The sequence below is a fragment of the Rutilus rutilus genome, assembly GCF_951802725.1.
Source record: "Rutilus rutilus genome assembly, chromosome: 18".
Lineage (NCBI taxonomy): Eukaryota > Metazoa > Chordata > Actinopteri > Cypriniformes > Leuciscidae > Rutilus > Rutilus rutilus.
The window spans coordinates 17,946,092-17,968,045 of NC_140231.1; the positions used below are offsets into that span (position 1 = coordinate 17,946,092).

Below are 21,954 nucleotides of genomic sequence, written 5' to 3' on the forward strand. Positions count from 1 at the left end.
TCAACCCAAAATATGTTCATTTTAGATTCTTAGCAGGTAAAAAAAACACACTGAATGGAACTGACGAATTTCCATATGTTCGTTGAAGCTGCGTCAGTGTTTTTTTTTTTTTTTTTTTTTACATTACAAATGAGAACAAACTGCTAACTACTGACAGCCATTTTATTCATGACATTATGTATGTAAATAACATGACAGGAAAACATTTTACAACATACAATCATACATTATTTAGTGCAAATATTTACACATTAAAGACTAAATGTATCAAAGCTATTAAAATGAGCTATAAAACAACAATAATAATCTTGACTGCTGAGGTCTGAGTGTAATCACAGGGCAAATCTTCATCTCAATCAGCTGCACTTCCTAAAGTGCCTCCAATTCTCTAAAAAATAATAATAATAAGCAACTGCGATCATTATCAATTTTACATATAAATATTCAGACACTACATTCATAATTGTATTTCTTCATTTGACCAGTAATTCCTAATTCACAGTGCTATGGCAGGTATATGCCTGTTCAAGTGCATGTAAGTCCCTCAGTCAACGCATATCTTGCATTCTCAGTGTCTCCTTAATCAAATGTATGACTTTGGAGCATTTTCAGATGCCTCACTAAGTTCAGAGGGGCCCAGCATTTGATCCATACCATCATCGATCAGCTGGGTCTTTGTCCACACGCCCCTGCCCTGCTCAGACTCTGGCATTGATTCGGCTCTGGCAAGCTGGGACTTTGTAGTTGATGGCCAGCTCTGGAGGGAGTCTGCGGAGAGTGGTCTGCCCTGATTCAGTGGAGCTTTCTGACTCCATTGGGACCTCACAGATGGAGTGGCACTCTGCCGCGACCTCACGGAGATGGGCCGCATCCTGTGCGAGCCCGCCCTGCTGGACCCTGCCTGCGAAGAGCGCACGATCAGGTACTTCACTGAAGGACCTCTGTCATCCTCTGTTTTGTCTTTGCAGATACTGGTGCACAACATTCCTCCACTCAACATGAGGACAACAGATGCACCCCAACCAACATAAATGGCGGCGCCAATCTCCCTGCGCTGGGAACTGGTCAACAGCGGGTCGTAAAACGCTTTAACCACAATGCCAGCCGTCCAGGAGACAGGGATGATGCAGAGAATTCCGGCGACGATCAACGTCACGCCGGCCGCTGTGGCAACTCTGGCTTTGGATCTTTTGGAACTGTTCATGAAGATGGTGCACTTTCCTCCGATGAAGGCCAAAACAAGGCCCACTGCTCCTAAAAGGACAGACATCACCGTGATTGCCCGAGCGGCCTGCAGATCTGAGCTTAGTGCGAGCATGGACTCGTACGGTTTGCACTGCATTTGGCCAGTGCTTTGTATAACGCAGCTCATCCAAATCCCCTCCCACATGATCTCTGAGGTGACAATGGTGGTTCCAATGAAGGCTGTCACACGCCACATTGGCATGATGCAGGACAGGAGGGCTCCCGTCCATCCCAGTAAGGCCAAGGCGCTCGCCAACATGTGCATGCCAAGGGAAGGCATCTCGCTGGGGTTCAATTAAACAAGTCCACTGCTATACTGAGGCTTCTTCGTTCCTCTCACCGGTTAAAGCCTTTTTGAAGGCCTTGTTTCCTTCTTCACTCATTCCTGTCTGCAGCTCAGCTTTCGCTCTGGTGATGAGGTGTTTGTATATGCTAAAAAGAGAGAGAATAACTGAGGAGGCGTGTGCAGTTCAATAGACCATGCCTCCATTAGCCCGCTTGCTACCAGACTAACCAGATTCCTTGGACAATGGGCGGGTCATGTAAAAAGAGGTAGCTGGGCAACTGTTTAGATGGAAATTTGCATTGGACTCCTGAAAAGGGCTCAGGTGTTCGTGCGTCACTTGTGTACAGGGATCCAGATGCAGTTTCGATCACACGCTTTGGTTTTTCTGACCACCGAGGCAGCCCCTATATCCCATAAAATGTTCATAATTGATGCCATAATTATTCTTTTATATTAAAAAGACCGTGTCAAACCAAAAGTTCAGCCAAAAATGAAAATTCTGCAATAATTTACCCTCATGTCCTTTTGAACTTGAATGCCTTTCTTTCTTCCATGGTACATAATAGAAGAAGATATTTTGAAGAATGTTGTGACTATTCACTTGCATTGTATGGGCAAAAAAACACTGATACATTTCTCAAAATATGTTCCTCAGAAGAAAGTCAGTCACATAAGTTTGAAACAACTTGAGTTATGATGACCAGAATTTTGAGCTATAACCTTTAAGAATGATTTCACTACTTTACTGCCATTTACGTATTTATATTGCACATAAAATGTAAGGCAAGTGTGGTTACTAATTTAAAGGACTAACAAGTAAGTTTATAAATTGTAAAAGTTAAAAAAAGTTATATATGAATTATTTGAATGCCAAACAGGATTTTTGCCATATTCACAATCTTGCTGCTCACCTGTTTGCTTAGTGTCAAATTACTTGACATGATGAATCACATGTTTTTTGGAAACAATTTTAGAGGTCTTAAAACAACAACGAAGAGAATGCTAAGGTCGCTCATTACATTTAGATTTTGCTGCTGTCATTCTACCTAAGAGTTGACAGAAGTTTTGAGTCATTTCTTGTACCTTGGTGGCATATTGTGGAAAATACCTACCGGAAAAAAATGTGAGGCCGGTCTCTTCCTGTTGCAAAAAATATCAGAAACTCAAGCATACATTTATAAACAGAACATGTTTATGTTGGCAAAAACCTTTACTATTTACATTTATTGATCATTTTTGAATATTTATAAAGTGATATTTTATAACACTTAATAACTTTATATTAAAAAGTTAATATTTTGTTTAGGGAAATACACACTTAGTCACAATGTTTGCATTCAGTAATATTTTTTATTAAGTACACATTGCTACATGTCATATGGATAATGGTTACCAACTATAATATGAGGTAAAACTATGAAAATAACTTTATGGATAATGACGTTTGATGACTGCGTATAAGAACAGATTAGCTACAAAGCATGCTTGATATGTACATTTTAATATAGAATAATGAAATGAAAAAATATATTGAGTATATTATTACACTACTGTTCAAAAGTTTGGGATCAGTAATTTTTTTTTATTAAGATGCATTAAATTGATCAAAAGTGACTGTAAAGACTTTTACATTGTTGCAAAAAAAAAAAAAATACATTTAAAATAAATGCTGTTCTTTTCATCACAGAATGCTAAAAAAAGTATTGTGGTTTCCACAAAAATATTGAACACATCATCGGTTTTCAATTGATAAAATAGATTTAGAATAGAAAACGGTTATTTTAAAATGTAATGATGTTTCACAATATTACTGTTTTACTGCATTTTAAAATAAATTAAGCCATGTTGCGCATAACCCTATAATGAACGTTTCAGCAGCCTTTGCACATGCATTTCTCGAATTAATATACAGTGAAAAAACATGAACACGTATAAATACATTTATATTTTGTGGCAATGGACAGTACAATACTTCATTAAGCTGCATTCATTTGAAGAAATTACATTTGAAATTTGTATGTAAAATCATTTCCTCTTCAAAAATGTTTGTTTATTTGATCTCACACTTTTTATACATAAGCTTTGCTGCTGTCGACAGACCTTGCTTGAGAATACTTCACATTACTGGGAACATCATCACTCGGTGGGCAAGAGCTGCAGAGGAGACCTCCACCCAGGAAAAGCAAGCCGGCTGAAGCCCAGCCAATGTAAAGCGATTCCCCGAGCTCCCTTCTCTGGATGCCAATCAACAAAGGGTTGTAGAAGTCCCTGATTATGGTATTCGCAGTCCAGCAGACGGGAATGAGGACAAGAATTCCAGCAATGATGAAGATAACACCGCTGGCGATGGCGACCTTCGCTTTAGACACCTCATCTTCCACGAAGTTGGTGCACTTTCCACCCACGATGCTCAGGAGGACTCCAAACACCCCAGCGATGATGGCGATGATCACCAAGGCTCTGGCGCCCTGCAGATCTTGAGGAAGTAGCAGCAGAGAATCATAGGCCTTACAATGCATCTGTCCTGTTCTCTGAACCGCACAGTACATCCATAAACCTTCCAAAATGATCTGCGAGGTCACAATGTTGGCTCCGATGAATGCTGACACCTTCCAGTTGGGCAAGCCACAGATGACGATGCTTTCCAAGAAGCCGATCATAGCCAGGCATATGCCCATGATTTGACGTACTGCGGACACCATGTCTCTTCACCTCTTGAGTTGAAGGAATGAATGTAGGAAGAAGTTGCTGTTATTAGCAGCCGTTAGATATATGTCTCTGTATTGTCATATGTAACACTCACTTACGTCTGGGGGACAGCATAAGATCTTTCCAGATAATCTTGTTTCCTTCTACTGGTCGTGGCGTTTGATTAGAGAAAGCTGTCAAAGCAGTTTTGTTCAAATGCAGTGCAAAGAAGTTTTTTTTTTTTTAAAGTCTAGTCAAGCCTGTGCATAAGAATTGCCTGTAAGAGAATTGTTTATCATATTATTTAAAACATCTCTTTAAGTGTAAATTATAGTAAAGTTTGTCTACAAAAATAAATACTTTTACAGTTTTTAAAACTCTACACTGTTAGAAAAATCGGTAGAAATTACAGTATTACTGGCAGCTACTTGCCAGTAACTTACTGTAGATTTAAATTTATGTTATTTACTGGCAACAATTTGTTCAAAATTAAATGAACATTAAACATTAACAAGTCTTTATCTTTACAGAATAAAACTAAAATAACAGCCTCATGCAAAGCATTCTGGGAACCAAAATCTGAAGGAAAAAAACAGAAAAAGGTTGATGAAGATTTCTGGTTCCCAGAATGCTTTGCATTAGATTGTTATTTTAGTTTTATTCTGTAAAGATAAAGACTTGTTAATGTTTAATGTTCATTTAACTTTGAACAAACTGTTGCCAGTAAATAACATAAATTTAAATCTACAGTAAGTTACTGGCAAACAGCTGCATAACTACAGCAATTTTTTTACAGTGTAGGCATCATTTACTGACTGAAAAAATGGATATCATACAATTGAAAAAAATGTTTTCTAAAATCAACTCAAAATTTACACAAAAAAAATCTTATAGGTATAAGCACATATAACCTATGATTTCCTGTGAATACACTCTAACTGGCCATAATCTGCAGACTGGTTCTAACCTTTGAGTAGTCCATCAAGGGGAAACTCTGTTGTTTACTGTATTCCAGCCTTTAGGCTTGTTAATAAGGTTTTATAATGGGATTGCAAGGTTTTCTAGGCCAAATGACATCACTTCCTCAGTAAAAACAAAAAAAGGATAAATACTAAACAATTTTGGTAATATTTCAAATGAAATATTTCATATTGTGTTGGCATCCTTTAATGTAAGACATAAAATAAGCAAAGAGTTATGTTATGTTGAGGCACTTGCGATGGATGTGAACAAGACCAATTTTCAAAAGCAGAAATGTGAAACTTTACATGATTAGTATGCATTTTTATTGCACCTCAAACCAACATGGTTTTAACAATGTAGTTTGCAAAATGAATGCTGTTTCTGCATCTACCTGCAAGAGTTTACTTTTAGCTCAGTGAAAGATCACTGTTATCAGCACACAAAGTACTTTGAATGTTTAAAATATGATACATTTGGTGAATATGATGTACTAAGACATAGGCGGCATTAAGGCATGCATTTATCTCTGTCTTCGTGTCCTGTGCGTGTTCATGCAAATGTGAAACCAAGCTTATGGTATATGTCTTACCACAAAAGATATAATCAGCTCAGTGGTAGAACTTCTATGTTGCCATATTTGGCTATTTGTAAATGTTTATTGGATAATACTGTGTATTACAGCCAGTGAGTTTTACCCACCTTCATGGGATGTCATCTTTTAATTTTCTATAGTTACTTAGCCAAATATTAAGTATTCTATCCAATAATCTCCTAAATATTATTTTGAATAATTATTCTGTTAAACCTGTTTCAAATATATATATTTCTAATAGTTTGTATTCTCTTTGTGGTCTCTGCATCTGAAAAGTAGATCACAAATTAAAATATTGTACATAAAAAGAGCTCAAAAATCACATTCATTTTAATTATTTTATTTTACAAACTATTTATTATCACTTTTCTGGTCACATTTATATTAATTAGGATCAAACATTATAACACTATAACACACTTTTGGTAATATCTTGAAATTATAGAAAACTGAAAATTCTAAACATTGCAGCTTTATAACTATAAACATCTCTGAACAAAAAAAACAAAAACGGAACACAATAAATATATAGACATAAAACAGATTTAAGACAGTGGCAGTTAAACAAATCTTGAATTCTTCTTTCATTTGCATTTTTTACATTTGCAAATGTATATATATATATATATATATATATATATATATATATATATATATATATATATATATATGAAGAGTTCAGATGCAAAAGCCTCTAAGTGCCATCTGAAATTTTCTTCTAGAATGATCATTTTTATCAAGCTCGTATATTTAAGTTCAATAATTTCACTTAAATGGCAATGCAAATTACCTATTAATTGTCATTTAAGTGAAATTACTGAACTTAAATTTACAAGCTTTATAAAAATGATCATTCTAGAAGCAAATGTCAGATGGCACTTAGAGGCTTTTGCATCTGAACTCTTCATATATATATATAGAGAGAGAGAGAGAGAGATTTTTTTTTTTTTTAAGGATTATATCAAAATTAATAAAGTTATTATATTATTTTAATATTCTAAGACACCAATCAAACAAGCTAATTTGTCAATAAACAAATTCATTTGTACAGACAGTCAGATGTTCTTTAAGGGTGATACCATTTTCCCCCCCAACAAACATATAACAGTCCTCATATCTTGGCGGCTCTGAATAGAGCCAGTGAGACTTTTCATCTTCCAGGAAAGAGAGTCATGTCACTTAAGTAACTTAAGGCTTAATAAGCACATCTGGTCAACATCTGTTGGAGTATGTGCTGATGAGCAGCCCACCGCCTACAATCAGCAGAACACCGGCCACCCATCCGACATAGATGGAAGCTCCCAGCTCTCCCTTTCTCCCCGCTATTGCTTGAGGATTATAGAAGTCCACAATAATGACATACGCCGACCAGCTGACAGCAACAAGGCAGGTTACACCTGCAACTATATAGACAGCACCAGCTGCTATTCCAATGTTGGTCTTTTTAAGCCGCTCTTCTCTGTAGAAGGTTGTGTAATCGGACCCAACAACCGACAGTCCAATGGCAACCACACCGACAGCGATAGAGGCACAAATCAAAGCTCGAGCTGCCTGGAGATCTTGAGTCAGAGCCAGGACGGAGTCAAACGCTTTGCACTGCATGTGACCGGTGCTCTGCAGGACGCAGTCCATCCACAAGCCTTTCCAGAAAACCTGTGCTGTCACGATGTTTGCTCCCACGAAGGCCGTCACTTTCCACATAGGCAATGCACATACTAGTATAGTACCACATAGGCCTAACACAGCCAGACATACAGCCAAGATCTGTCGACTCCTCATCTTTTACGGAACACAGACGATTCATGTGCAATAAAAAGGAGGAAAGAGCCGTAGTTGTGAGAGCAAACGACTATTGACAAAGTGAATGCTCTTCCTTGTGCCGTAGGTATTGGTATATTTGAACAAAGAGAAAGCAAAGCAAGGGGAGGAAACCTGTATCGAGTTTCCTGCTTGACTTGATTCTTTTACTCAGTCCACATTCATGGAAAAAGTACACAGTTAAACTATTTTAAGCAGTGGTTGGCCTTAACTCAAAACTCTGCAATCACTGACTGTTTTTATCAATTATATATTTCAACCAAAAATGAAAATTCCGTATTTATTTTCTCACCCTATAATGTCATTCCAAACCTGAACACTTAAAGGGATAGTTCACCCAAAAATGAAAATTACCCCATGATTTACTCACCCTCAAGCCATCCTGTAAATGACATTCTTCTTTCAGACGAATACAATCGGCTCTTCCAAGCTTTATAATGGCAGTGAATGGCTGTTTCTGTTTCGAAGTCCATCAAAGTGCATCCATCCATGATTAAAGTGCTCCACACGGCTCTGGAGGGTTAATAAAGGCCTTCTGAAGTGAAGCGATGCGTTCGTGTAAGAAAAACATCCATACTTAAAACTTTATCGACTAAAATAACTAGCTTCCGGCAGACGGTCGTACGCTTCGATTTACGGCGAAAGAGTAACCTTTGTCATGCCGCATGATGCATTGACGAATGCGTAAGCACAGAGGATAGAGCAAAACAAAACACCAGTCACGAATTAGAAGTCTAAAACGAGAATTTTTAAAGTGAAATGTCAGAGGAGTTTGAGTTTGTTGCCCTGTTTGTTTGGACCATGAGAGGCGTCAAAGCTTACGCTACTCCTACATCTACGTCATGCATCGTCAAGTGTTAATCTTTTGACATAAGTCAACTTGCGTACGGCCGTCTGCCGGAAGCTAGTTATTGTACTCGTTAAAGTTTTAAATATGGATATTTTTCTTACACGAATGAATTGCTTCACTTCAGACGTCCTTGATTAACCCTCCAGAGCTGTGTGCAGCACTTTTATCATGGATGGATGCACTTTATGGACTTGTGAAATATGAATATGAAATATACAGCCATTCACTGCCATTATAAAGCTTGGAAGAGCCAGGAAATGTTTTAATATAACTCAGATTGTATTCGTCTGAAAGAAGAATGTCATATACACCTGATGACTTGAGGGTGAGTAAACATGGCCTAATTGTCATTTTTGGGTGAACTAACCCTTTAACAAGACTATGCTTAAAAAAATTACAAACAAAAAAAAGCTCCATGAAAGTATATACAACTCTTATACTTTCTAATTTTTCTGAAGTGAAAAAAAGTTGCTGCCATAAATTAAGTACAATTAACTTGAATGTTTAAGTCATTACAACTTAAATTGACTTAAAAATTATTTGAATCATGAAAAACTTATTTAAAAAAAAGTTGAAAATTGCTTAACTTATTTTGATGAGTAAAAGCAGTGTAAAAACAAATGTTGTCATAACTTATTGATCATATTTTTTTACAGTGGGTTTATGAACAGACCACAATCATTATAGAGCGCTAGTGGTCTGTTCATAAACCCACTGTAAAAAAATGGGTTGCAGCCGCAATGACATTTTTTGGTAGACTAATCCGGAAGCTAGCATCTGGATCTCTAGACAAAAACCCAGAAGAATTTTCACTGACTTTTGGGTTATCGCAGAAAATAAGCTCTGTGACCAACAAACGTTTGATTCTTACACGTTTTTTTCACCATGATAATCTTCACAAATTAACACCACTTTTATGAATTTTAAAGCCTAAATACAACTGGCAGAAGTAAAAAGCCAACTGTGTGTTCACACTGAAACTTAGCTTGTGAAAGCCAGCAACAACGTCTTGCCACAAAAGATGTTATCAGCGCAATATGCTGACACCACACTTACCACCTTTCCATAAAAGGGCTGTGACCAAATAAAGTTTATGATTCCTCACTTTGATAAAACGTCTCAAATGTAAAAATGTTTTGAATTGAGACTAATACAGTCGGCAGAAATAAGCTCAAATGAACCACTCAAGTTGCATGATTTCAACGTCACAATTCTGAATATTTTCAGTCTTTATTTGGGAACAAAGATTAAATCTTTGCCTTAAAGATTAATTTAGAAATTAGAATAGTTTGCAAGAACGCGATTATAAACAATGAGGCTAGCGACCCTGAGCAACCCTGTGCGAGCTCAACTGAGCATGCGCATAAGTCGCGCTGTACAAATGAAGTAATTTAGACGGTGTAAAAAATGTACATTTATTGAGTTAAAAAACATAAATATGCAAGACCAGAAAGTAAAAGTTCATCTCTCTTCCTTGACAAACAGGAGAGTCATTAGTCCAGAAAGTCTGAGTTTCACACGTAGGCCCCTGGAGCAGACCTCGGAGCGGAGTACTTGACGGAATAACCACGACCCACATTCTTTGGGCAATGGCAACAGAGAAGCGCGCCCCCGATGAACAGCAGACCAGACGCGCCCCATCCGATGAACAGCGACGCTCCCAGCTCCCGCTTCTGGGCCTCAGTCAGAATGGGGTTGTAGAAGTCTCGGATGACGGTGTTCGCGCACCAGCAGACCGGGATCAGGCAGAGAACACCACCAACCAGGAAGAACACTCCGGCCGCGATCCCAACTTTGGCCTTTGCGTCCCGGTCTTCAATGCAGTTGGTGCACTTGCCTCCAGCGACGGCCAGAAGAGCTCCCAGGAAGGTCACGAGGATGGAGATGACAACCAGAGCTCGAGCAGCCTGGAGATCTTGCGGTAGCGCCAGCATGGAGTCGTAGACCTTGCACTGCATCTGACCCGTGCTCTGCTGCACGCAGGTCATCCAAAGGCCTTCCCAGAAGGTCTGTGCGGTCACGATGTTGTTGCCAATAAACGCAGTCACCTTCCACATGGGGAGCGCACAGATAATGATTTCTCCCATCCAGCCAATAACCGCAAGGGCAGTGGCCAAAATCTGAAGTCCAGCAGATGCCATTACGTTCTTGTGTGTGTAAATTATCAGAGTCTATCACACGAATGAACGATACAATTATTTATAGTGGCTTTTAGAGGCGCGGTTTCTAAAAAATGTGATTTGATTCAGCTGGTGAGGATTTCCAGCTCTTTCCTCCTAATTGCTTTCAGACACAAGACTCATCAGAACTAACAAGGACGGTGAACATGCGTAACTTGCGGGTGGGACATCTTTAAAAGCCATTGAAAAATTACTAACTCGGTCCTACAGAAGGCATTTTCCGAACGCACTTCATAATTTAAGTCATAGGTTATGTAATAGCACTGGTCAGAACATCAGCGGCCTAGGCCTAAACTTTGCCATGCACGCACATATCGGGATTTATAATAAAAAAATATAAATGTGCGCATCACTGTGGACCACGCACTGTAGGCTATTGACTGTGTGATCGAGGGAAATCAGCGCGCAATGTAGGCTATGACAACGTCACGCGCTTGCCGATTCTCTGTTGTGATAAAGGCACTTGAATAGTAGCCTATAGCCAATTACAATTTAGTCTCCTCATGGATATTTACAGACCATTATTTGTTTATTGTTTAAAAAATAGCCACGTTTAACTTTGTTCGAGTTTGAGTTAAGCCTATGAATCATTTTCATAGTGAATTTACTTAAATGTTTCAAGAAAATGTCCATAGGCCTATGTTCAATTTCTGATCTGTAAATAGTTAGAATAATTTTTTTTTAAAGCATTTTATTATTAATAATAATATCGATAGCACTAATTCCTTTTGATGCAAAAAACAAAAACAAAAAAAAAACAGAACAGACACAAATTTATGTTTATGTGATTTTTGTTAAATGGGTTAGACCAAAAAAAGGAACACTTTTTTTATTTCCACGCCCACCATGACTAGCATTTTCTGACCCAATAAATATCTTTTTCAAAAGTGTAGGCGACAATAGTGTCAGTGAAGAGCTTGATGTGAAATAGGCCTTCGGGTGTGTGAAGACAACAGAAGGGCAAGGTAATTATCAGAATATACTTTTGTTGCTTTTTCCTGTGCATCAAGCTGTAGGCCTACCTATAATACTATAGGCCTACATATGGCATATAGGCTATGACAAATTTTGTCACATGACGCAAAATGTGTAAAAATATGCTATTATTTAGGATAGCCTACATAAATGGTCATTATGAAATTAGCCATAGTAAAACAAAGGTGTTTTCTTCCAAAAATTCTTGGAATTTCCATCAATAAAATTTCTACCATAATGTAGCCTAATACATAATTTGAAATGTAGCCTACATGACTTTCAGAAAAATAATCCAAGAATGAAAAATGCTCCTGAAAGAGGTTATTTGTATACATCTGCATTGATAAGTGACCGGCTAGAGTGTGAAAATAATATTTTAAGACACTTTAAGATTTTCTATTGCATCATGCTATGCATAAACGCATCAAAGAATGTGAAGTGTTTCAAGAAAGTCCATATGACCAAAAGCGACCCACATAGTTAATCAAATAAACTAAGCCAGCCAGAAAAGAAACCTGAGACCACCCATTTTTGCTCCCAAGCAAAGACCATGTCGTTTGTTCAAATCCTACCCCAACGTGTGGGGTGGATCTGCATTTAAAGTTAGTGAAGTTAAACGAAAGGGGTGACTATACAAGAGGAGCATGGCATCTTTTGGGCTGCAGATGTTAGGGGTCGCCCTGTCTTTTGTTGGGTTTCTGGGGTCTATCATAACCTGCGCCCTACCGATGTGGAAGTCTACAGTCTACTCAAGCGACATCCTCTCGAAGGCTCATGTCATTTGGGAGGGACTGTGGATGATGTGTGTGACCCAGGGCACGGGGCACATGCAGTGCAAAAAGTACGATTCAATGTTCGTGTTTCCTGTGGATTTACGAGTCGCGCGCGCTTTACGCATCATCTCCATCTTGCTCTCTGTCGTCGGCCTTCTCCTTGCGGTTGTAGGAGGGAAATGCACCACCTGTATCGAGGACAAAACCGCGAGAGCAGCACTTGTCATATCTGCGGGGGTGTTTTTCATAATCGCCGGACTGCTGTGTCTCACACCTGTCTGCTGGTCGGCGAACACCATCGTCCGGGATTTCAACAACCCGTACTTGACGGACGCGCAGAGAAGGGAGTTCGGGCCGTCGCTTTACACGCGGGCTGGTGTTCCGCAGGGCTGCTGCTCACCGGGGGCGCGATACTCTGCTGTCAGCTTCCGAAACACGAACGAGCATTCGTCGCCAAAAAACCCGCACCGAAATCAAACGACTCGGAAAAAGAAATTGAATGAAGAACATTTAAAAGTAGATCTGAACTTGTGTCTGAGTTCGTACTCAAGGTTTCTATAATAAACATAAAAGGTTACACTTTTGACAGTATGGATTAATTATCCAATGTTTTAAATAGGCTAAAATATATGTTTGTATAGCTAGATACAAAGTTGTACAAAGATCTAATTGCACAAAGTAAAATGAAGTCAAAATTAAAAGCTTTATATTCAAATGGTCAAGTGACGCTCTTTTTTGTCTCTTTAGTTAAAACTTACAAGAAATGCAATTCATACACAAATTATAGCCTAAATTAACACATAACACTCTTCTCTGATGAGCACATTTTAAATAAATGTCATTTTGATAAATTATGTGTGGGGCGCAGAGCTTGGTGACTGACTGTCCAGAGATTTTGCCATTATTTTTTTCTTTTTATATAAAAAAAATATAAGCAGCAATATTAAAAATGGTGTGGCATTTTAAAAAGTGGAACCCCTTTAGACCTTGCATGACTGTCTGTGTGTAAAGGTCATTAATTTTTATTTTATTTTTATAAATATATAGCCTAAGTATTTTGACATTCATATTCAGGTCAAATTAATCAATTAACTTAATAATAAAATCTTACATAAACTCATGTATTTTATGTGCAAGAAAAGTTTACAAGAAAAGTGGTTACACCACTTAGGCTAAAAGTTTTAAGTGTTATCAAACATTAAATAATAAAAATGTAACCAACATGAATATGGTCATGTCCGAATGTATTTTTTATTTATTTATTATATCCTTTTTATCATCTCAGACATCCTTACTTGTCGTTGACCCACAAAAACAACACTTATTTGTCATATTTCTAATTCCTGGTCAGAGTTCTCATAAAACGTTTAGCAAGGTTCTGTTATTAATGATTGAGCTTGTTTAATATTTTGCAGTAGTTGGAGTGCAAAGTGTTTCTCCTTGACAACAAAAATAACTTGTGTGCATGGGGAAAAATCAGCAGCTGTGAACAGAGGAGTGTTCACTCAGAGGAGTGTACAAGTGCGCATGTGTGTAAAAAAAAATATTTTCAGGGCCAACATCTATATTTCATGGTCAATCACACACAAATACAATTTTATTTTGATCACATTTTTATTGTAAATCAACATTGTAAACTCATATTCATCACCTTTCATTCAGTAATTTTCAAGCATTTAACAAGTGACAAAGTTGTGGTATTGTAATTCATTGTGTGCAATGAGTCATTTTGCACAGTAGCCTATTTGCCATATATCTTCAAGTAATGCTTGTTTTCTCACACGTAATCCATTGCTGGGGTCACAGATCTTGCATGGGTGTATGTCGTGTAGGGCCTACTGTCGCTGGACGGGCAGTTCCAACAAAGAAGCCCACCACCCAACAACAAGAGGCCTCCAGATCCCCAGCCTATGTAGAGACATGCTCCAAGCTCCCGCCGCTGGCCTGCTGTTACTAAAGGGTTGTAGAAGTCCCTGATAAGAGTGTGTGCAGACCAGCACACGGGTATCAGGAGGAGAAAGCCAGCGATAATTAAAACCACCCCTGAGACGATGCACGCTCTGGCTTTGGCCGTTTCGTCCTCCAAGCAGTTGGTACACTTTCCTCCAGCCACAGCCATCAGGAATCCAAAGACGCCCATCATGATGGAGATGATAACCATGACTCTGGAAGCCTGCAGATCTTGTGACAGAGCCAACATGGAGTCGTAGACCTTACACTGCATCTGTCCGGTGCTCTGCACGACACAGCTCATCCACAAACCCTCCCAGATGATTTGTGCCGTGACGATGTTCGCTCCAACAAAGGCTGTGACCCTCCACATTGGCATGCAACAGGTGATGATGGTCCCCAACCAGCCTATCATTGAAAGCATGATGCCCAGATTCTGGATGCCTTGAGATGCCATTGTAGCCGGACACAGGTCACTTCATGGATGGTTGCGCAAAGCGTCTGAGAAGTTTTATTTGTCAGGGTTTTATAGCCCGCAAACTTTGGGCGGAGTTCTTGCATAAAAAGAAAACCGGACATTTGATATTCTTTGACTATTGTGTGATTTGTATGAAGAGCTAGACAACTTGAGAAACCACTTGACAGTCCAGATGAATTTAAAAAAGCACAAAAAAGTGTATGCATACTGGTGAAATAGCTTCACATTATTATGGGTTTTGTGTGATAAATAAGATTTTATTCTTATTTTGTTTTTTTGTTGTTTGTATCAGGGTTGGGCAAAATGAAAAAGAGAGAAATTGTAACTTGAAAAAACAAACAAATTGTATGTTGAAAATTAAAATATTTATCTTGACCTTTTATACCTTTATTATCAAGTAAAAAGGAATTTATTGAATTTAATTTATGATAAGCCATTGGACCAGCAGTTTGAAAAAATGAATGGATGAACGATTCAGTGGTAGACGGCATCTTCTGGTGAAGGCTGATTGCGTCGGACCTACGCCGGAGCCTCTACGCTGTACTTCTGCGTCGTTGTCCGCGTTCACGCGCGCAGAGGGAGCATGTGAAACCCGAGGGAGCGGTCCTAGCAGACCAATCACAGCGCTTTTGCGTCCGCGTAGAGTTGACGCGTTGTTACATTTTTGGAGAGGTGCACCTCAGGGTACGCCGAAGGGTACACGCGCTACACACAGCCTACGACGTAGCTACGGCGTAAGTTCGACGCAGAAGTGTAAATTGGGCTTCAAGCGTGACGTGGGAATTATTTCGACGTGCGACTCTCACAGTGCATCATGGGTATTCTCTAGCCGTTGAGCGTGCGTCGGTTGTAGACTCGTTATTGCGGTGCATTGTGGGATTGAAGGAGTAGGCTACACTCAAAAACGTCCACTCTACTTTCGGACACCACTATAAACATAGCTGCCAACTTTTGAGTTTAGCTTGAAGAGAGAATTATGGAATTATGGGGGAGGGGGAGGAGGTGTAATTTAGTTACATTTTAGTAACTAAACTGAATTTTATTAGGTTTAGTGACAAAATGTTACAATGTTTACATGGTACAATTATTGCTTGACACAAATTTCACGATTTCAATTAAATTAAATTCTTGTGATTTGATTTAATATTGACTCATTTGGATAAATATTAGGTAGCCTACACAAGATAGGCGTTAATTTTTCTCAAGAAAAAAGAAATCTCACCTAATGCTGTAAACATAGAGCCCTATCAGCTGGTATTATTTAAGGTTAAAAATAACTCGAATTAAATATAATGCGTTTTTTTATTTTTATTATAATAACAACTTTATTTAATGATATAAGTAAAAATATAATAAATATGTAGCTCTTTTTTTCCTAGTCAACTAACGTGCTATAGCTATAGCCTATATTATGCATTAAATGGCTTTCCTGAGGTAAATGTTGTGTGATACAATTGTTCTCCAGCTGTTTTATTGACCCCTTTACGCAGATGAAAAACACTGATTGGTCAATATTATGTATGAGGAATATACATTTCCGTAAGTTGAAGGCTACTATATCTTTCAACAGTGTTCATTTTTATTTACTATTAGCTAGTAGAGATGATCGGTTCACGTGCTGCTAGGGATCTGTCACGTCACATTTACAAGCGCCAAAACGGTATTGTTTGAATTTCGTAATAAAATTGACAGAATCTGAGAGCTGAGATTTTTTTTAATATATCATGAGTAACCTGCTCTGTGTAGTCTGTCGGTCTCCGTGTTCTCTTTGCTTCACGATTTTTCTGTGCGTGAGAACGTGTGAAAAGTGTCAATCGCGTGAGTCTCAAGGCCTCATTATACTTCTGCGTCGGACATACGCCGGAGCCTATACGCCGTAGGCAACGTGTTGGTTTTAATTTATACTTCTGTGTCATTGTCCGCGTTGACGCGCACCTGGGGAGCATGTTACCCCGAGGGAGGGGTTCTGGCAGACCAATCACAGCGCTTGTGTCCGCGTAGAATTGACGCGTTGTTACATTTTTGGAGAGGTGCACGTCAGGGTACGCCGAAGGGTACGCGCGCTACACACAGCCTACGACGTAGCTACGGCGGCAGTTCGACGCAGAAGTATAAAACAGGCTTCACGCTGGATGCGTGAGAGTTGGCAGCTCTGCTACAAAATGGCTGTCCCTTCAAATAATGCCCTATTTAATGTCCTCTTGGGTGCCATTAATCACTAATTAAGTTCATCCGTTGTTCATTTAGTTACCTTCCCTCGTTTGCCTCTGTGTATTTATAGCCCTCAGTTTGTTCAATTATTTGTCTTGTGTCTTGTTTATGCTGCATGCCACGTGTTCTTCCTTTGAGCTTGACTAAAATGAATTTCTTTGAATTTCAATTCAGTGTAATTCTTCTTTCTTACATTTAAATTCAACTTGCAAAACTGTATCCTGTTTGCTCCCACAAATTCTAAATACACAATCCAGGTTGCTATAGACTTTCACAATTAAATTTGTTTTGTTGAAAAACAAAAAGCAAATCGCTTATATTACTAGCAGCTCTGAGTAAACACAAAGCCAAACCTTAGACCGTGTTTAGTCTTGTCGAATTCGTGGACCTGAAAAACCACACCTGCTGTTTTTTTTTGTTTTTGTTTTTTTTGTCAACTCCCTTTGAGAATATTTTGTACACTGGGACTCTTTTGAAATCTAAGTTCCACAGGGCAGGTGACACATAATGGAGGTCTGTAATATGACACCCATGTCAACACCCATGCAAATGCATTAATACAGGACAGACAGTCCAAAAGACTGGTGTGATACAAACATTTTATTTTACTATTTTCATTTGGCCAGACGTTATATCAGAAAAAAAAAATGCTTTTTGCAGTACAAAACAGTAATATTTACAAAATCATGAATGTTGAAAAATACTTGAAAAAAATGAAAATACATTTTGAACAACAACAACAAAACACATGACACATGACCACAGTACATTTGAAGAGGAAACTTTGATCATACTTAAGACAGATTTCCAGATTCACTTCCTTTAACTGCATTTTTTTTTATTTATTTTTTTTATATGTGGTTCCCCATTGTTCTCTTTGCCTTTGTGTTGAATATATATATATATTGAAAATATTTTGCTTTTCAAGTCCTCTTGATACCTGCTGCAAACTCTTTTTGAGCCGCTACATCCTGGACAAACCAAGATTGTAAACATTATAGGCACTGTAGAGTCCATTTCAGAGTAGATCATTTACACAAAGTTTTTGCCAGAGGGTGCAGAGGCTTCAGAGCGAGGAGTAGCATTATATTTGGCGGTGTATTTTCCTGTTTCTTCTTTTGGTGGGCAGTTGCAGCAGAGCAAAGCTCCCCCGATGATCAACAGGGCGGCGGCCCCCCAGCCGATGTAAAGCGCTGCTCCCAGCTCTCTCTTTTGTGCTGCGTTCAACAAGGGGTTGTAGAAGTCTTGGATAACGGAATTGGCAGTCCAACACACCGGGATCAGACACAGCACCCCAGCAATGATGAAAATCACACCGGCAGTGATAGCGACCTTGGTTTTGGAGCTCTCGTCCTCAACGCAATTGGTGCATTTGCCGCCAGCCATCGCCAGCATGATGCCCAGGATCCCAATCACGACTGCGATGACCGTGAGAGCGCGGGCGGCCTGGAGGTCTGAGCTGAGGGCCAGCATGGAGTCGTAGACTTTACACTGCATCTGTCCGGTACTTTGCACGACGCAGGTCATCCAGATTCCCTCCCATGATGTCTGTGCCGTTACGATGCTATTGCCAATGAAAGCTGTAACTCTCCACATGGGAAGAGCACAGACCACAATGACACCGATCCATCCTATGATGGCCAGGGCGATGCCCAGTAACTGAAGCCCAGCAGACACCATAACCTTTGTCTATTTTTGGGGTTTTGAGGAGGTTCTCTTCGCACTGCTTACAGGTGTATGCCTCAGAGGGTGCGTGCTGATGCTTTAAAGAGCCTGTGTTTTTGGAGGCGGGACTTCTAACGAGTGACCTGCTCTGCTGGTTTTGTGGTTAAGCTACTTCATGGGATCCAACTGATCTTGAATGAGTCACTCCCTTAAATATTTTTTTTTATTGCGGACACAGCACCTTATATGGTTTGCTCTCTTGTTTACACTTCAAAATTTAAAAATATATAGCATATGTAATCAAATCTATGGAGGGGTCTATGAAATATATCAAGAACATATGTACTGCACAAGTAAGAAAAAATGCCTTTTTGATAGAATTAAGGGACAGAAAGACAGGGAGTGCCCCCTGACAGGAAGTGATCAAATTATAATTTCCCCAGAAAACACACACACACACACTGGAAAATGTTGTGGGATGATGTGAAATAAGAGTGCTGGCAGTCGAAACTCATCAATAAATAAACTAATATAAATAAATGTAAATTAATATAAACTAATATAAAACGTATTGATAAATTAAATGACATCATTGTATAGCCTACATTTTATTTTAAAATTATAATTTTTTGTTTAATTATGTTATTTTCATTATAAAACAATATTTATTTTACTTATCTAATAATGAATTATATAAAATAATATATATATAGTGAATAAAGAAATTATGTTTATTATGTTTTTATTATATTATTTTTATTCTAAAACATATATACTGAGTGGGTGTGTATATATATATATATATATATATATATATATATATATATATAATTATTATTATTATTATTATTATTTTATTTTGTATTTTATTTTTTACAGTGTATCCCCTATACACTGTAAAAAATAAAATACAAAATAAAATAATAATAATAATAATAATCTTATTGTGTTTTGTTCTAGGAAAACACAATAAGGACCTTGAAAATATTTCTCTGTTTAAGTTAGTTTGCTCTCCCTCATGGTCAACAAAGTATCAAGAAAGTGGCGGCTGGTTTCATATGACACAATAGAGCAGACGTGGAGATTTTAGGAATGTTTCCCGTAGCTTGTGGAGCACTGACCATTATCTCATCGCACTCCATTCATGTCAAAGATATCTCAATAAAAAAAGTTTTGCTTCTGGATATGACACATGTAACAAATATGCTATATTTACAAAGTTTCTTACACAGTACGTTAGCAATTTCCATGGCAACCATTTCTCAAGAGTTCGCTGACGCTGTAGGGGAGGAGCCGCCCAAATGCACCTGTACCTAGGCTACCTGGAACTGGTCAAACTGGTTTCTGCCGGAGAACAGGTGAATGTTAAAAATTTGCCTGGGCAAGACTGAACAGCTCAGATCGTTGCAGCAACAAGTCTGTTTAACTGACAATAACAGAGGAATAACAAAAGATTACATTTATATAGGCTATAGGCTATAACTTATAGAATATAAGCGCGGCTCTAATATAACAAGAATCACAGATGGCGTTACACTGTGAACAACAAATATAAAATATTTGAAAGGAACAAAAACAGATTGACAGTTTCCTAACGTTAATGTGATGTCACAGGGAAAGGGTGTGTGTGTTTGTTTTCCTTGAGTGTTTAAATCTTCCCCTGCTTCAAATAGCCTATCACATTCAGAAAAACATGATGTTTGAGTCAAACAGAGTAGGCTACCCTCACTCCCTTCGTTGACAAGGGGCTGTTTCACATGTTGGTTCTGAGAAAGCTAAGCCTTGAACTCTTTTGAGACTCACCATAATGCTCAATCATTTCAACTGATGTGTGTTAATTATATGAGCAACATAAATATAAGCAACAGAAAATTATGTAGGCCTACATTACATTTAAGAACACTTGTGATAGGCTACTCAGAAAGTTTGCAGTTCAGAAAGTAAACCTACAGTCTAATTGTTCATTTTCGTAATGAATGCCTAGTGTGTTACATGTGTTTGGCAGATGTTTTGTATGGTAAATGTATGCCCACTAGTGGCTACATATTGTATTGGAAATAAGTTTCAGACGAGTAGCCTAGGCCTAGCCTACAGTGAAGTGACGCAGCCTGTCCAACGGACACCTTTTCCGCGGTTTATTGATTCATTAGTCATCTTCTATTACATACAGTAGCCTACATCGAAACTCGCAAATGAGGGTCGGGTTTTTACCTACTTGTTTAACAATTAGGAACTGGAAGTGGAAAACTACTCTCAAAACTAAGTTAATGATATAATTGGTCGTGACGGGAAGTAGCCTACGTGTCTTCGTTGTGGCTTTTACACCCCCTTTGCACGCGAGTTAGTTTTAGCGGAGAGGCTAGTTTTCTCGTGTGGCAGTTCAAAGTCTCTTTAATATGTTCAGGAAACTTAAACAATAGAATATAATAAAATAAATAACGTGATGTCTGAGGTAGCCTAACACATGTTCAGAAAGTTTTTCTGTTTGTCTCTGTAACGTTTTATTTTGGTTTATATTTTAATAACAGCTGTAGTTTCTACAATGTTTTTAAAATGTTATACTGCAACTAAAAAGCAACATTGTGAAATGTTGTAAAAAATGTTTTGTGCTTGCTGGTTCCTGGATGTAGTAGAGAGGCAATTCAGCCTGTAAACAAAAAAAATAAATACCATTAATTTAACTCAGGAAACAGATTTGACAAAAAAATTCAAAAGTGGCAGCCAATGGAGTACCACAGGAAGCACTGGCCACTCCCCCTCTGTCCATTTAAGAGAACAACATCTTCCCACTGAAACTCATTAGTCATGACCACTGCCCTGCCTCACAGAAACTCATTTAAATATAATCAGCATTCACTGAGAGGGAAGTAAGCCAACATACTGCTGATGATGTCATACTCGCCTATCAAACACAGACCGGTTTCGGGCTGTCTTGTAAAAACTTGGCAATAACTTCTTCTCTTTTATTTTTTACTTCACATAAAATGTTATATGGGTTTGGGATTTTGTGCTACAAGACTTTTCAATATCTTTCTTTAGCTTCAGGCTCTCTGGGTGTGCCCAGTTTCATCTTTGAGAACCGTATTTTGTTTAATGTCCAGTAAAATGTTGATCAAGTTACTTCTGTCAAATATAGGCTATTTATCAACTTGGTGGATTAATCAAATGTGATCCTGGAACACAAAACCAGTCACATGGATAAATTTTTTGAAATTGAGATTTATACATCATCTGAAAACTGAATAAATAAGCTTTCCATTAATGTATGGTTTATATAATA

The 21,954-nt window shown here is 38.3% G+C and overlaps 7 protein-coding genes across 7 annotated transcripts; 1 reads left to right on the top strand and 6 right to left on the bottom strand.

The window, feature by feature from the left end:
• Positions 1-149: 149 nt before the first annotated feature.
• cldn30 (claudin 30) lies at positions 150-1,655 on the bottom strand. The gene is made up of 2 exons (XM_084388152.1): positions 655-1,655; positions 150-388 (listed from the first exon to the last, which is right to left on the bottom strand). Exons 1-2 carry the CDS (start codon positions 1,523-1,525, stop codon positions 357-359), a joined length of 903 nt encoding a protein of 300 aa, XP_084244278.1. The 5' UTR covers positions 1,526-1,655; the 3' UTR covers positions 150-356.
• A 1,818-nt stretch (positions 1,656-3,473) lies between these two features.
• Positions 3,474-4,351, bottom strand: LOC311277753 (claudin-4-like). Its single transcript, XM_084388175.1, has one exon. The coding sequence runs from the start codon at positions 4,231-4,233 to the stop codon at positions 3,601-3,603; it is 633 nt and encodes a 210-aa protein (XP_084244301.1). The 5' UTR covers positions 4,234-4,351; the 3' UTR covers positions 3,474-3,600.
• Positions 4,352-6,865: 2,514 nt separating this feature from the next.
• Positions 6,866-7,561, bottom strand: cldn28 (claudin 28). Its single transcript, XM_084388178.1, has one exon. It carries the CDS (start codon positions 7,551-7,553, stop codon positions 6,987-6,989), a length of 567 nt encoding a protein of 188 aa, XP_084244304.1. The 5' UTR covers positions 7,554-7,561; the 3' UTR covers positions 6,866-6,986.
• Positions 7,562-9,843: 2,282 nt separating this feature from the next.
• Positions 9,844-10,609, bottom strand: LOC311277754 (claudin-like protein ZF-A89). The gene has a single exon (XM_084388176.1). The coding sequence runs from the start codon at positions 10,581-10,583 to the stop codon at positions 9,957-9,959; it is 627 nt and encodes a 208-aa protein (XP_084244302.1). The 5' UTR covers positions 10,584-10,609; the 3' UTR covers positions 9,844-9,956.
• A 1,632-nt stretch (positions 10,610-12,241) lies between these two features.
• On the top strand, positions 12,242-12,873 carry cldn29 (claudin 29; the record flags this gene model as incomplete). Its single annotated transcript, XM_084388006.1, is given in 2 exon segments — positions 12,242-12,739; positions 12,742-12,873. Coding segments are annotated over 2 exon segments (630 nt in total).
• A 1,274-nt stretch (positions 12,874-14,147) lies between these two features.
• Positions 14,148-14,777, bottom strand: LOC311277637 (claudin-4-like; the record flags this gene model as incomplete). The annotated part of the gene is made up of 1 exon (XM_084388007.1): positions 14,148-14,777. One exon carries the CDS (start codon positions 14,775-14,777, stop codon positions 14,148-14,150), a length of 630 nt encoding a protein of 209 aa, XP_084244133.1.
• Positions 14,778-17,591: 2,814 nt separating this feature from the next.
• On the bottom strand, positions 17,592-18,852 carry LOC311277750 (claudin-4-like). The gene has a single exon (XM_084388163.1). The coding sequence runs from the start codon at positions 18,687-18,689 to the stop codon at positions 18,042-18,044; it is 648 nt and encodes a 215-aa protein (XP_084244289.1). The 5' UTR covers positions 18,690-18,852; the 3' UTR covers positions 17,592-18,041.
• Positions 18,853-21,954: the final 3,102 nt, after the last annotated feature.

What these genes read in the sequence shown, in the direction of transcription:
- LOC311277750 (XM_084388163.1), bottom strand. Translation starts at nt 18,689, where the DNA reads ATGGTGTCTGCTGGGCTTCAGTTACTGGGCATCGCCCTGGCCATCATA.
- LOC311277754 (XM_084388176.1), bottom strand. Translation starts at nt 10,583, where the DNA reads ATGGCATCTGCTGGACTTCAGATTTTGGCCACTGCCCTTGCGGTTATT.
- cldn30 (XM_084388152.1), bottom strand. Translation starts at nt 1,525, where the DNA reads ATGCCTTCCCTTGGCATGCACATGTTGGCGAGCGCCTTGGCCTTACTG. An exon ending in GACCCAGCTGATCGATGATG is followed by an intron (nt 389 to 654) that starts GTATGGATCAAA and finishes ATTATTTTTTAG; the next exon opens with AGAATTGGAGGCACTTTAGG.
- cldn28 (XM_084388178.1), bottom strand. Translation starts at nt 7,553, where the DNA reads ATGAGGAGTCGACAGATCTTGGCTGTATGTCTGGCTGTGTTAGGCCTA.
- LOC311277753 (XM_084388175.1), bottom strand. Translation starts at nt 4,233, where the DNA reads ATGGTGTCCGCAGTACGTCAAATCATGGGCATATGCCTGGCTATGATC.